This window comes from Halictus rubicundus, chromosome 10 (genome assembly GCF_050948215.1).
Source record: "Halictus rubicundus isolate RS-2024b chromosome 10, iyHalRubi1_principal, whole genome shotgun sequence".
NCBI lineage: Eukaryota > Metazoa > Arthropoda > Insecta > Hymenoptera > Halictidae > Halictus > Halictus rubicundus.
Window position 1 is genome coordinate 3,947,760 of NC_135158.1, and position 16,212 is coordinate 3,963,971.

Sequence of the window (16,212 nt, forward strand, 5' to 3'; positions counted from 1 at the left end):
CAACTTTTGATCTCCGTACGATACATGCCATCTGTACTCGACGAACAACCCTTAAGGTCGTTACTGCAAATTAACGAGGAAGAAAATCTAGGAGCCACGCACGGCTTTATATACATCGGAAGAAGCTTGTACTGGTTTACATGCTCGGAGGGTTAGGCGACTCTCCCCTATCAGATTGCACCCCCGCCGGCTACTGAATATTACACCGTAGCTACTTAAGGGCGGCGCAGACATTAGGGTCCCGGGTAGGCAAGAAAGTATACGAACGACCGAAGAATTATGTATGGGGTAGTAAGCGTCGGTACATAGCCGGTTGGTAAATAGAAAATTAGCGAGTTCGGAGACACGAAACGGTTCGCAGACGCGAAACCCGTGGGGTACGGAGAAATTCGTTACTGACGGTGCGCCGTGTTCAGGAGAGACTGTCGCTGTTGCTGCCGGCTAACGGGGAAGGGGGGGGGGAAGGGTTCAGAGATAGGGGAAATACTGGTTTGGCATCTACGCAATTTCCTTCATTAGCATCGAATTTCCGCAAGATACCCTCCTCCGGGCGGGCACCTGCCTCTCTTACATCCCCGGCGGGTACAAACCCTGTCGTCCGTCCACCTCGTGCAACTTATCCGCCATACCCGCCCCGCGTAAAGCAAATCTCTGGCTGTGAGCAGAGATACAAGGTGTATCCCCGTTGTCAACGACCGGCGTAATTTCGTTAGTAAACCGACGCTGTTTATTGGGACCGGCTGGCACTTAATCGCGTCGACTTACCGACAGACACGAAACCGTACGGACCCTGCTACCCGTTAACGTCTGCGGTATTGGCCTCGAACTACTACACCTCGACTACTGATTCCGTGCACCGGTCCTTGTTTGCGGCGGCCGGAACGCTGCCTTTGAGCACCGGGATTCCAGCCACTTCGGTGTTTTCTGATGGTTAACCCGCTAAAGCGCGACCCGAGTCCCGTCGACTACCTGGAAGTCCTTAAATCGGTGATGGCTCCAGTATATTTCTTGCTAATAAAATTTTAATTGGGTTAGGTAGTTACCTGTACAACGTGGATCGAGTTTGGACGCTTGGTCTCCAAGGGAAACTAGTCGGTTTGGTCTACAAAGAAAAATAAGCCACGTACAACCGAGAATGCGGGTTAGGGCAGTGGGAAATTTAAAATCGATCCTATCTTTGGGAATTTTTTTGGAATAACCATGAAAAGCATGGGGATTTTGTGATATACATTTTATTGGGTCTATCTTAAGGCGCACAAGAGTATTTTTATTTTAACTTTAACAGGGGACATTGTTAGCTACTGCATAGGTGACTGGGTAACTCGTTTATCATATTTTCTTTCGGCGTCATCTTTCTATATTTTATAATATCATTCGGTTAAAGAGATTGAACATAACCTGGCGTTAAGCCCCATTACTTGTTACTTTAAAATTTGACATTTAATTTTAAAGAAGATTTATATGAGGGTCGGAATCATCAACTCTGTTGCTGAGCACCTTCATCGAGGAGGTGCAGCAATTAATCTGCAGCATATCAAGTGCAAACGCCACGGAAGCCAGATCGATCAAAAGATCAGCAAATACTTGCTCGTCCGTCGTGGACCCTGGGAACCGGGATGGCCTCCGTCGGGCGTAGTCCGTGCCGTCAGGGATTTTGGAAGTTGATCAAAGTAACCTAGAACCTTAAAGCCTGGGAAATCCTCTTCGAGACTCGAAGATGCAATCTGCCGCTGCTATAATTTACTAATCCCCATTTTCCTCGCGCCGTCGACGCTACAGAGAAAGACTTCAGAGAGAACACCGAACAGAGATAATCTATCAACTTGATGGGGCTGACCCAGAATCCCTGATACAAATAGCGCGCATCAGCTTCAATTCCCGATCTGTTGATCCTCGCTCCCGGAGTTCGGGCGCTGATGGTTCCGGGAAGGAAGGATCCTAGAGCGTGCTCAGAGGAGAGAAAGTTGCTCCATCGGAGTGACCCAGAAAATCCGGAAGCACGCCTTTTCAGGAGCGCCGTTGGAAATACAAGCAACGCGGGAGGTCGCTGGAAAAAGGCGCACCTGCAATGGTACTGTATCCCGTGCCATTCGCAAAATCCATACCAGGCGAAAGACCACGAGCGGCAATATCGAGCCCCTGGGCTCCCTCTCTCTTTTTTCCTCCCTTTCATCTCCCCTGCTCTTTTTCCCTGGCCGAAGTCAGCTCGGCGCATTTCGAAATTGCCTCGGCCGCTGTACATTTCGTTCTCCGACATTTCTCCTCGAAGGAATCCTTTCACCTTTCTCGACCCGGGGCTCGAGACGCTCCATCGGCGATCGAGGAACACGCTATTCCGGGGGACAAAGAAGTCTCGAGAGACTCGGCTAAGAAAGCGCCACGCAGCCTCCGCGTAAATCACGTCGCCAACACACTCTCTCTCTCTCTCTCTCTTTCTCTCTCGCTCTCTCTCTCTCTTTCTCTATCTCTCTTCTTCAGTATCCGGTATGCAACGCACGGACCACGTTTCGACTCGCCCCAGTCGCTCCTTCTCTGCCTGTAGCCCGCCTGCTCGCGATCAAATTTCATTTAGCTCGATTCTCGGCGACCGAAATGCAATTTCCACCCAAACTCCGGGCCCCTAACTTTCCGCGCTAACTAGCGATCCCAGGCGGCACCGACTGGATCCCCCTTGAGCTGGTCGATCGACCGAAATTGCCTCTGGTTGCCAGCTTTCTTCTTGATGAGCGATTTGACGAGTGTCGGATCGGCTTGATACTTCATGGCAGTCGGTAGCAACCATTGCCCGTCAGGGCACTGGGCTGGTCACGCTGGAACGCGGGAGCTACGAGGCCACGCCCACTCAACGCACTGTGCGTTAGCTTTACGTACAGAGTTTACTGCGGAACATTGACCTAAGAAACGGAAGCACTTTACATCAGGGGTGGGCGCAGGTTTGACTATGGGGCATTGCTCTAACTCAGGTCAGTCTACATCAGTCGTACATACAGATTGTCCAGCGAAGCACTGTCTTAATTCCATAAAAATTGAGAGCAACGAAGCCACACCTGCTCAGGCCACACCACATTGAAAATAGATCGCCCCGTGGGGCACTAGCCTAACTTGTCGACCGAGGGTTACATAAATCGCAACGGCCAATACGGAAGTCGGTCGGCCGGAGCTTTATACAACCCGCTAAGTAACCGAGCGAATTTTACGCGTCCGGATTTTATGCGAGGAGCGCGACCCACGGATGCTTTTTCACGATCCAACTTCGCCACGGCTATAAAACTTCGCTTGATGACTTTATCTTCTAATAGAGAAGCCGAACGAGCTTGTACTTTAATCCATCCCCGCAGCCCGCCCCGTTCCACCTCGACCCAGCAACGGCTTACCAACAGCTAAACGCAATCTCGCGAGCATGGATTACCGACTAAATTTGTTTCACTTACTTCGATTAATGTTGACCCCCGTCCCGTGAGTTATGCCCGCCGTTTCCCGCGAGCAACCATAACGAACCTGGGTCGGTTTTGACCCCGGGTTGCAAATGTCCCATCTAAATTCTAATTTCCTGGCAGCTGGCGCAAATTGTCAGCTATTTGTTTTGGGTCCGGTAACAGGATCAACGGGGATATCAAAGATGTATCTTCGGATATTTGCGTCAGGTCGTTCCTGGAGTAATGAGCATTTTCTTTCGCACCCGTGGAGAGTGGAATATAAAAAGGTAGTCGCGATCATTACTGTTTTCCATATTTTCTCACATTTTCTTCACCCTGGAGAATTTTTTTGTAATTCTACACCCTGAAAATTGTGAAAACCGCCACCCTCGGAAGAATTAACAGATAACAAGGTGTTAACAAATCAACTGATACAAATTTTAAGGGCCATTATCTCGAACGCGAATGATTGAAGCTGAAGGGATGCGTATCGGATGCTACCTCGAGTTCTGCATGGTGCACAGGCTTTGTTGAATTTTTCGGAGGTTGTTTGGATAACACCCTCGTAATTTCGTCGGAGGAATAACAGGTTTCGTTACGGAGAAAATGGGGAAATCGGCGTGGAAACGCTCCTGGAGACCCTTCAAACGCAAGCGAACGAGAAACGGTGGAGTTGAAAGGGGGTGGGAATCGGGGAAAGTGTGTCGTAGGATAAAAGAGACCGCTCTGGTAGTCGGGATTGCCGAAGATGGGCGCAGCTACAATTCAGAGACGAGCTGTCGATAGCACGGACGTTCGCCTAGCGATTTCAATCGCGTATCTTCCCGCGGCGCGATAAGCGTCTTCGCGTATGCAACCCAGATTTGTCGGTGATGCGTATCACAGGATTTTCTCGAACACGTCGACCGATTGGAACAACTGCCGCCGTCTCGGCGAGCTTCCCGGGCTTTCCCATCGGCGAACGATTTCTCTGAGAGCGAGAGGGAATCGCGATAAGTACTTGAGTACCGAATGCTCTGATGTTCCCAGCTCCCAGCGCATTGGAGCATCGGATACCCTAAATATTGTAGCAGGGGAAGACGTAGTGGGTTCTTGAACCGTTTCTAGATACCTCACTGCACCTAGATCTGAGCAGGTCCTTCTTGATCCTTGCAGAACTGAACTCAAAAATAACCCGGACTCTGAACTTTGCGATACTCGCGTAGAATTAGCAGAAAATCGACGCAGAGACCGATGCAAAAATGGTATAGCTCATTGGGAAGGCTTTAGATTCTAGGAACATTGTTTAGATAGGGTGTCAGACACTCTTAGGGATTAGTAGCCGAATCAAAAATGATTAGTGTGGTAGTTGAAGGTAGTATGGCCCCGGCCTGAGTTTTTACGACGTGCTCTCCAAGCTCTACCCCGTCGACTTATCGTTTAAGAAATTTCCCGGCTTATCCGCGAGAGGTTTTCCTCCGTGTCTCATTGCGGGCACGGGGGACTAGCCCCGAGGCGATTTCTCGAACAATATTGCGGATACGAGCGTCGCTCGAATGCACGATAAAGCTCGCGTATATCGGCTTTCGGCGTTCGGGTCAGAGGGGAGATTGAATGGAACGACCGAAGATTTCGATAAGATCGTGTCCTCGTTATGATTTCGAGCGAGTATCGAAACGAGAGACGGCCATTCCCGACGCTCCATTTCGCCGGTGATATTACGGACAACTATTTCCTGAGCTGGAGGGGACATTGAACCGAGTGTCGCCTTGAAACTGAATTGATAATTATTGAAAAGCAGACAGTTCCTACAAGCGGAACGTTAATAACATGTGGAGAGCAAGAACGGATTAAATATAGGAACGGAATTGTCTTAGAATTAATATTAAACCTTATCATATTAACGCCATTTAATTTATTTTAATTTTCTTTAGCTTCGTATCAACATGAACAATGAGATATCTGATTTCGAGCAGCTAGCGCTTTATTTAATTCTCCTTTCCGTTTCTCTTTAGATTGTATTAATTATTTCAAAACATTTCGTATATTTTTGTGTAATAGTAATTATCTGAAAAATGTATAGCTTTTACTTCCAATTCAACTCAAACTTGCCGCACTCAATGCACCATCTGTCGGCCATTTCGGTACTGTTCGGTTAACAGTGCGAATTCCGAAAGTGCTCCACGAAGAATGCCGCTCCGATTTTCAATTAACAATTGTGGTAAGATAATGCCTTTCATACGCACTAGAATGTTAAAAAATATATAATCTTTAAATTTCTCTACAATCTGAGCTAAAACTCGAATGTGGGGATTACATTTGTCAAGTATATGGAAACATATTTCGATAGCACTGTATCGGTTCCCATAGGTTTCCAATATTTCGAAAATAGAACTGCGATTATCCTAATTAACAATGTATCTAGAAAACAGGGACTGATATATATTAATAAATATCGTATATCTAAACAAAACAGGGAATGCTAAATCTCGTCTAGGTACACAAAATTTTGTACAAGAGTTCTTGTAGTTGCCTTCCCTACCAAAAAATGTATTATATTCGTTGTTAATTGATTTGCCCACACTATATTGCTTTCGTTTTTGCGAACAGTAGAATTTTTGAATAAAATTTCAAGGTAGGTTTTGCTGTAAAAAGTATTAAATTTTGTTTTATTTATTTTTTCCGACGTCCGAGAAAATATCCGAAGAAGTTGTAGCAGCAATTTATTTCTCGTTTTACAAATCATATTTATATATACATAAATAAAAGTTTCAATCTGACTATTTACAGAGTAGAATAAAAAAATGTCCTCCACACCACAAGATGCCGTAGTGAGTTAACGAATGTTTCCCTTGTTAACGACCAGCGTTAATTGGCGACATAAACACCGTTGAAAAGATTGAAAAAACCAATCCTGGGAAGGAATCATATTCGTTGGTCGAGACTGGACGCTTCAAGTCTTCGAACTGGCACAGAGATATGATATATATATATATATATATATATTTACAAAAGTATAAATATTAACACTCCGTAGACAGTAACATTTTCTCCAATTCCTGTAAAAGTTGTGCAATGTGCTCAATTAACGTGAAACCGGTCATTGAGACTGGTCTCAAAGCTCTGCTGTAACATTGTTTATACAAAGTCGCCAGTGACTCGCACCTATAACATTTAAACAAATTATTAGATCACCTTACACAGGCTACGTCCTAGTATCCATAACATACATACTCTTTTTTATTGCTATTGTTATTTTTCGTGACGGACAATTTGGTCAGAGATCTTAGGATAAACTGTAGCCTTTGCTCAAGCAACACCACCAAACTTTCTTCATCCTCCATCAACTTCTGGTCCTCGCTGACTTTCGCCTCTGCGACTTCCTTCCCCTTTTTCTGACTCATAGGATTTGTATTTTCACTCTTCTGTTTCTGAGAGCTGTTCCTCTCACACAATATATCCAGGATGGGTCTGCACTGTAGTATCAGATCAAGGCCATTTTGGTACGCCTTCAACTTCCCATGAAAGGTTGTAGCACCTGAGACAAGATATAAATAAAGACACTGCCTCCAAAAAATTAAATCTACTTCAGAAAATAAACGTACAACGCGCCTGATGTTCAGCCAGTGCAACCCTCTCCATTTGAACAGTTAGAAATTCCGTAGTCTGCTCGAAAGCTAACAAAAGCTTCGCCGCCTTTTCGTAGTACAGCTTGCACAGTTGCAAGCTTGTTTTCCTTTTGATATTGTCCGTATCGGGCTCAAACTCTCTATAAACACGATGGTACAAAGACGCAAGGCGGTGTTGAATAGTAGCGGCACGAAATTGGTAAACTGGTTGTCGTGGTCCTGAAGTTTCTGTATCACAATGTTTCAGGGCCTTTTGTAGTATATCGACCACTTCCCTTTCGAGCTCTTCTTCAGTCTGAAACAATGACCACAATACATAGTAGCTTCGTCACAGAATTAATTTAAGTTGAATATAGAAGCAATACCTTGCAACCAGTTACAGGATAGTCCTGCAACAATGTAGCCATAGTAAATAACGTGGTAGACAAATCCCAAGTAACGGTATCCCAGATCACAGGGTTTGTCTTCTTAGTTCCTAGCACTTGTAGAGCTTTTTGGTAGCTCGCCAGAGCTTTGTTATAAAAATTCCGCTCCTCAGCGTTCTGTTTCACGTGCATGTGCGCACAAAGTCGCATGAGTCTTCCGGTATTCGAGTGCAGAAGCGCTAAATTTGCTTCATCGTGGACTGTCTCGAATGCCTTGACACCTGCTTCCAGATGATTTAAGGAACGAGATAATAATGCTGATACTTCATCGTCAGAGATCCCTGGCGACTCATCTGCTAGACTTTCTTGCTGACATCGGGCTACAAAAATGAAAGCAAAGAAAATAGCACCCTCTGTTCCCAAGTCGCGCGACGCAACGGAGGAAATAATGTATCTTAAAATCAATTTTTAGTCTGAACAACTTACTTCCAGCCTGATTCATATAAAGAACCCCCAGCTCATTATGGATGTTGCCTAACCGTCTTAAAAGATTATTTCTATCCATTTCCGACGGTTCTAACAATAAGGCTTTCTCATAACACTTATAGGATGCTACTAAGGTAGATTCTAGACTCTCCAAACGTTCTGGTAGTAGTTTAGCATCACCTGAAACAGGAAACCAAATTTTTATTCGCTCCAAGCCAAAATGTTTTGAGAATCCAAGTCGAGTACTTACTCGAATCCAAGTCCTCGATTTTGCAGATGTCCTCAACAATCTTTTCCTCCGCCTCGTTCTTCATGTCGTAATGGTTCCTATGCTTCTCTATGTTACACCAATCCTGCACAGTCATGAAGCAACAATCCCCAGCGCGACCTAGCAGGTAGCTGATGGATTTGTCGTTTCTGATTCCACAGAAGAGCTCCAAAATTTTCTGACAACGCAGAACCGCTAGCATGTACCTCAGCGAAGCCCCGTAATTCTTATTGACATACTCGTTCTCAGCCAATACAGCAAAGATCAATGAAGCTTTCTCGTACAGCAACGTCTTCAAGTGTGCATTCCAACTTATGTCGTCGCTCTTCTTAGGGGCCTGCCAGGTGGGAAGCGTTTCGACTTTGACTTTGCACTGCAAAGCTTTAGCTGTGTTCTCAGTGGGCTCCTCCTTCAACGCGAGTTTCTCCGATTTCTTCTTCTTTTGCTTCAATTTCTTCTTGTGAGTGGGACTACTAATTACTGAACCCTCCCCAGAATTAGTTTCCTTCTTCTCATCTTTCAGAGAGGAATAAGTCATCGGTATTGCTTGAAAAGGCTTAGCCAAGTTCAAATGAGTCTCTTCGTATTCTTTCTTCTCCTTTTCTTCTTGCTCTGCTCTCTGACGTTCTTCTTCAGATACATCCTCCTCGGTTGGAAAATATTGTAGACACTCGAGACCTTGGCAAACGTGCTCTAAGGCTGCCAGACATCTTTCTTCCACTGTACCAGAAATTGGCGGTGGCTTGTACTTGGGCTCGTCACAGTCCTTGTGCTCTTTGACTGAAAGGAGGATTTATTTATGCCTGATAAAAGTAATTTATTGTAAAATCTGCTGTATATTATAACATACATTTCTGAAACAGTTTTTAATTACACTGTCGAACATCAATTTTGCGTTTGGATAATCAGTAAACGAGTACTTTTTGAATTAACGACTTGTGAAGCCTAAATATGAAGATTATAAAACGACATTGTACGAAAGGAAACCTAAAGGAATCTTGGCTTCCTTCTGACTTCCTTTCGGGTCTTGAAGCAGCAACCTCCACTTTCCAATTTCTTTCAATATTGTGAAATTGAATAAAAAAAACTTGCTACCTGTATATATTAAAATTAAATTACTCAAAGATTGAGTATGAAGAACATCTTTACTGATTATCGAATTGAAAAAATAGATGTTATCAAACGTTCAGGAAATTTTGTTATCATAATATAGGACAGAGAGAATATTTTGCTTACTATTGGCTAATGTTAAGGATTTTATCGCGGCCTCTTCATTATCTGCTTCCTCCTCCTCCTTTTCGTTATCGTGATTTGTGCTCGACTCGCTTTGCGTATCGTCCTCGTCGCTCTGATCAGAAAGTCCTGGGCTAGCAGGATCAGTATCCGATGGTATATAAAGGTCAGATAACATGAAATGAGCGGACGTTACGATCTGAGGATACTTTTCTTTAGTCAGAAGTTGTACACAATTTTTTAGAAGCATTCTGATAGTGCCCTGCTGTCTGTGGTAGTCTGACGAGTACTTCATGTTGCGTGCCACCCTGTACAATAGCATGGCTACAGGCACAGTAAACGGATTCTGTCCTTTTTCGTCCGATACGTCGTTGCACAAAGATGTTAAATCGTACAGCTTCACTACATCGTCGTCTTTGCCTATAAAACATACAAAAAATTAGAAAGAAAATGCAAAGAAAGCAATGTTTTGAAGATAAAAACCAGAATACCCCTTTAATATATTTAGCAAATAATTTAGATGTTTTACCTTTAAATAGCCAGTATGTGTGGCCAGCTTTCGTAGCATTATTTTTCAAGAAACTTAGAATATTCTGTGCAACGTCCCTGATAACTTTGGGACTGAATTTAGAGTGGTCCAAATTAGGCAGGTCCTCAGTTTTTATTAATTCATACTTCTGCACTATACCGTGCAGGTGATAGCACATCACAACTTCTGGCACATTACACATTAAATTGTCCAGCCAATAATCTATGCCAGTCAAAATATTAATAGGCTTAGTCATGTCCCTTAATCGCAGACTTATGCACGGATGAGTCTGTCCCCCAAATATTGGCATATCAGTCCCAATAAGCATCTGTATGTTCTCGAAAGTCCACACAATATTTCTAGCAAAATTATGATTATAATTTGGGTCTGGCATCTTCTCTTCCTGAGAAGGCTCTGGTAGGCAAGGCTCCGGCAAACAAGGCTCCAATGTTTTCACAGGCAACTGTGGCTTAGCATCATTTTGCTCTTTATTGTCTGCCACTACTATAGAATGGTATAGAAATTTTGATACCAAATTTCTCTGCTGCAGAGTGTTCCTATTTGTCTTACGGAACAGAGATTTTTCTTTATCTCCAAGATTTTGGAATATGTGTTCGTAGAAAAACTTTTTTAGCCATTCCCAATCGCTCTCGGCTTGTCTTAATAAATATTTATGAATATCAAAATCGTCTAGCAGTAATGTGTTTTCTACTCTATGCACCATCATTGATATTATACCGTGATTATAAGGCAATTTCAATAACTTCTTTATGTTTTCAGCATCAGAGACAACATCAACTTCACCGACACAATCAGGGAACATATGGGCCATACGAAAACTAGAGAAACCGGTGGTCTGAGACCATACACTCTGCAAGCCATAGCTCTCAGCTGAACTGCTGAGCCAATTGCTGGGTGGTAGATTTAAATCTGTATTGCATTGCAACTGAGCGTACGTGGCTGGAGTCTGGACAACAGAGTATTTAACAACGGCGGTGGATTTCACTGGTTTCTTGGGTGAACCAGGCGGTATGGCCAAAGGCATCGGCTGCATCTGCAATTCAAACACTGGAGTAAGCACGAGAATCTCTAATTCAAGCGTCTCAGTATCATTCAAGCAGGTCTATTTATAAGGAGCATTATTAATGTGGCTAGAGTGTGAAACTACATAGTCAAGTATATTTTAGACTCATGGAAAACGAAACTTCCCACGAATTAATATTCAATGGTACAATGCAATGGGAAACAACGTTCTGCTCCACATACGCTCTAACTCACTGTATTAATCTTAGTGTCCGTATTCTCTGACATTTTCAACTTCGAACGATGTAACTCGCGTCGTCCGATACTAGTTGCTGTGTTTCAAAAATTCTAGAAGGAACCAGAGTGTGGAGAGAACACGAACGTATAACCACTGATTATGTGATCATGCAGGCAGGATGAAACAAGTTTAAAACAGGTTTCTAACTTATCCGGTAATACTCCATCGACTGACGGTAACCCGTTCCATCTTTGATCATGTTTCTGGATGGAGACGAACTAAATAGATTAGTATGCTTATCCTATTATTCGCTTGAGACTGAGAAAAACTCAAAAATTTCCTTCGGAATACGATATTCGCTAATTTATAATAAAAAAGGATGAGGATCTTCCTTGTCCATCATTCTGGAATACTCGTCGACCCCCATTTTATTCGAAAAATCGCTGTTTCATTGATTGTAGAAGAAAAAATACAAAAATAATAAAAAAAAAAATAATAAGATAAAATAATTATTAAGAAATGAAACGAATATCTGCATTGCTCGTTTGTCTTGCAATTAATGCATACAATTTTTGCATAAAAATTCGCAACCTAGTGATCAACCATCCTTTGATCGCCAAGTTGTATCACTTGCCGAGCCTTCACACTTCATTTTACCATAAAAATATCCGTGTCGTAAAAGAAATCGATCGCGAAGTAAAAAAGCATAGAACGATCGATCCATTTACCTGGCAAACACGAAGGGAATCGTCTGCTAGCAATTAGCCGCGGTAACAAGGGTTCTAATGGCAAACCGAAGCCCACGAATATCATTGATCTAACCCGAAGACGAAGGCGTACCGTACGATTCTTCCGATTAGAAGACGAAGTTAGCCAACACTTGAAAAGGTTAGTAACGACGCGAGCAAAGACGCACGTTTATCCGCGACGCTGAATGGATTCGGAAGCCCTAGAAGAGCCTGACGTCATTGGTACCCGGTGCATATATAAGAACACGATGCAATCCTAACGATTCAGTCGGCAACGGTGACAGAGAGAATCGGCGGGACTGGGCTGGCTTGCTTATGGTGATGAATTTCAAGGTGTTCAAGAAATCCTCGCCGAATGGCAAGATCTCCCTGTACCTCGGAAAGAGGGACTACGTGGACTATCTATCGGGGATCGAGCCGGTAGATGGTGTAGTCCTTCTGGATCAGAATTACGTGGACACCGGTCGGAAGATATGGGGCCAACTGATCTGCAGTTTCCGCTACGGTCGGGAGGAGGACGAGGTGATGGGGTTGAACTTCCAGAAGGACCTGTACCTAACCTCGGAGCAACTGTACCCGGCCACCCAGAAAACGCAGGATAACCTGACCAAGCTGCAGGACCGACTATTGCGAAAGCTAGGTCCGAACGCTATACCTTTCACCTTCAAGTTCCCGCCGAGTGCTCCGTCTAGCGTGACCTTGCAGCCAGGCGAGGACGAGACAGGGGAGCCTTGTGGCGTCAGCTATGTGGTCAAGATCTACTCGGGGGATACCGAAACGGACGTCACCCACAAACGAAGCACGGTGACGATGGGCATCAGAAAGATCCAATACGCACCGACGAAACAAGGCCGTCAGCCTTGCACCGTGGTGCGCAAGGACTTCCTCTTGAGCCCCGGAGACCTGGAACTGGAAGTGACTCTGGACAAACAACTATACCACCACGGCGAGAGGATATCCGTGAACGTGTGCGTGCGTAACAACAGCAACAAAGTTGTGAAGAAGATCAAGGCGCTGGTGCAGCAGGGCATCGACGTCGTCATCTTCCAGAACGGCCAGTTCAGGACGGTGATCGACGCGGTGGAGTCACAGGACGGTTGTCCGATCAACCCGGGCTCCAACCTGCAGAAGGTGCTCTACCTGACGCCCGAACTGGAAAAGAACAAGAACCGGCGAGGCATCGCTTTGGACGGAAAATTGAAGAGGGACGACGGAGAGCTGGCCTCCAGCACGCTGCTGCTGTCCCCGGATGTTCGCGACTCCTTCGGCATCGTGGTCTCGTACGCTGTCAAGGTCAAGCTGTATCTGGGAGCCCTGGGAGGAGAACTGTCCGCCGAGTTGCCGTTCATCCTGATGCGACCGAAGCCCGTCGACCGCATCAAGGTGGTGAACGCCGACAACGAGGAGGTCGAGGACTTCTGCGAGGAGAAGGCGAAACCGATCGACAACTAGACAGGGTCTCGTGTCTGCACCCGGAGCCGCAGTTGGCTCCGGTTCAACGTGGACACGAGAAGCTTGCGTGTCGACTAGGAACGTCGCACGGCTGCGGAATATTCTGGGAAAGTAACGCGTGGCTACTCGCGTTATGTTAATAAGGACCGCCTAATCCCTGCTTCCCGAACCCGACTCCCATTCGCAGCCCTTGAAGAATACCTGATCCTTCGACGCGTTCGCTACCAGCCTCCACAAGATTTTCTACCGAAGACAATCAAATCAGTCTGTATATAGTCAGTAAACATCTTGTGCATCGATTGCAGTATACAGGAGTTCGACAATATTACTACGATATTCTTAAATTCTTCTAATGTTTTCACTGTGTTTAGTTTCCACACTAATTTTTGCTATGATAAATAGTATTTGATAGAAAGTTGTAAAGGCTGTCATCGAGAGAAGCCCTGGTAGCGAACGCGTTGAAGACACGTTTATGTAAAAGCTGTGTAGAAATGTATGCTATTGTTTTATAATGGTGTACAACACAGAGTGTTTACCTTGGAGCAGCTTTTACAGAGCAGTGATTTCTGAACGATCACCGTTAGAATTATCAGAGACCAAATATCACTTGTTATCTTGTTACAACTGCTTCATTGTGAACGAAGAAGGTATTTTCAAGCGGCTCCGATAGGTCTAACATAAACGAACCCTTAGACGTCCAAGAAATTCGTATCGATCGCCGCCTGGAAGCTAGGTGAAAGTGAACCGAGCGACGCAATTGGAACGCGACCCTTTCGAAAGAACATGCAACCGATATCCGCAGCTCTCGTTTGCACAGTAGCATCCTGCGATTGAAAAAAAAAAACACGTTGGAAAAGGGAAAGACGCCGGCCGCGTAGAATCTGGACCAAATATACATCTGTTCTGCTGTTACGCAAGCGAGCCTACTTTCTACCCACCCGACACTTAGCGCTAGCTATACCTAGAACGGGTTACAGCATGACTCATTGTTTGCTTCGTTTACCGAAGTCCTTCCTTGAGAAATTGTTCAATAAATTTGTAGCAATAATAAAGCGAATGTACTTTTGGTTTTTGTATGACATTAAAACTGAGTCGCCGTCGACTGTTTGGTGCTTCCAATTGTTAAGACCATTAGCGAAATAGTATATCCGGCGGAGCGTTATGCAACCGAGCTCTGTCGTCGAGACTCTACAGAAATCATAATGATATTACGTGATTGTTTTCAACAAATCGTTCGATCGAAGCACTTCGGAGGCATCGAGATACTTTCTCCGGTTTATGCGCATCGTGCATTAACGCGAATTTGCAAGTTGCAAATCGTTCACAGTCCATCGAACGGATTTTGCACGGCTCGATCGTTACCGCGTCGATCGTTTCCTTCTTCCGTGTTCTGAAACGAAAGGACTCGACTCTCATTAAAAGTTGAAAGCGTCCTTATCGACGACGAATGTCGCTCGTCGATATCTCACGGTTTCGTTTAATCGGCAAACCTAAGCAGATAAAGGCGCTGCCTCTCGAATTTATCTTCCCGGGCACGGAAACCCTTCCGAGCGTCGTCGAGCGTGAAAACGCACGCTCAACAAGTACGTCGCTCGAAAAATTAATACCGCACTGTCCAAGTCCCGGGAACTTACGTTAGTAAACGCAAGAACGATGTACACGGTGTGAAGAAAGTAAGGGGAGGGCACAGTGCGTCTGTGTGAAGAACAATATTGGAAAAGAAACCCTAAAGTCTGGACTTAATCCTGCCAGCAACATGTTTCATCCCCTTCGTTACTCTTTACAGGATTTATCGAGCGTCACGTTGCACGCTCGACTTTGACACGGTATTATGTAAACATAGTTTTAGGGTAACACAAAAAGTACAACTGCTTTATAGAACATGATACAACATGATGTAACATTGTTTTCTTGCTGCCAAAAGTGTGAGGGTTGAACAAGAAGACGTTTACAGTTGTCGGATAACTTTTAGGTTTTGGGATTATGCTTGAATAAAAGCTTCTTTAATAGAGAGTTTAACTAATGATGAACTTATTCGACTATTGTCACTTCTAACTGGAGAATCATCTACAAAATTGACCGTTCCGAAATTCGACGAGGCGTCGAAATGGAGTTAGAACTCTTTTTCGATAGTATGAAAAAGAATTAGAATAAGGCATTGTTTAATCGACTCTGTAGCGAAACTACAGCAACTATATGGGTTACCCAACATATGAAACATTACAAAAAGCATTTCCTCATCTTGGGTAATTGGTAGAAATGGCTGTTTTAATGTGTCCATCTGCAAGAGAATTTCATTTTCGTGACTAGTATGGATCCAACATAGACGGCGACAGGCAGTCGGCTAATTTCGAGGGATGGAAATTTCAGAGTGGATCGTTACCAGCATTTACTACCCCGTATAGGTTAACGAGCACTCGAGCACGGCGAAAAACTCGTTGCAGGCGATATCGATTACGAGATAACAGAACGTTACGCAACGTGCAGTTTCCACGGTCCAGGGTTTTTTCTCGCGAAAATGCTCGATCCTTGGAGGACAAGGTCGCGCATTTTCGATGACGCAACCCCTCGGACCGGTTCGTGGCCTAGAAAAATACTATGGCAGGCGTGTTCCACGTCTGGAGGCGATCGATCGGCCGCTGAAACGGAATTATCCGCAATTTCGTTGGGCCAAGAGAACAGACTAGAGACGGTAGGAGTGGCCGAAACAGAGAAATGGCCGAGTTCGGCATTGTAGAGAGAATATTAAAACAAAGGTGGTCGAGAAAGACTTTCGCTTAAGAGAGAAAGTTCAATCAACTCAAAAATCAACAATATATTCACGAATTCTTAGTTTTATGATAAG

General features: G+C 44.6%; 2 protein-coding genes across 2 annotated transcripts; one reads left to right on the forward strand and one right to left on the reverse strand.

Moving 5' to 3' along the window:
• Positions 1-6,046: 6,046 nt before the first annotated feature.
• Positions 6,047-11,334, reverse strand: LOC143357762 (erythroid differentiation-related factor 1). Its single transcript, XM_076794353.1, has 9 exons — positions 11,184-11,334; positions 9,906-10,959; positions 9,380-9,796; positions 8,126-8,923; positions 7,876-8,055; positions 7,390-7,769; positions 7,001-7,319; positions 6,630-6,933; positions 6,047-6,560 (listed from the first exon to the last, which is right to left on the reverse strand). The coding sequence occupies exons 1-9, from the start codon at positions 11,214-11,216 to the stop codon at positions 6,419-6,421; spliced, it is 3,627 nt and encodes a 1,208-aa protein (XP_076650468.1). The 5' UTR covers positions 11,217-11,334; the 3' UTR covers positions 6,047-6,418.
• An 833-nt stretch (positions 11,335-12,167) lies between these two features.
• Arr1 (arrestin 1) lies at positions 12,168-14,469 on the forward strand. Its single transcript, XM_076794290.1, has one exon. The coding sequence runs from the start codon at positions 12,231-12,233 to the stop codon at positions 13,365-13,367; it is 1,137 nt and encodes a 378-aa protein (XP_076650405.1). The 5' UTR covers positions 12,168-12,230; the 3' UTR covers positions 13,368-14,469.
• Positions 14,470-16,212: the final 1,743 nt, after the last annotated feature.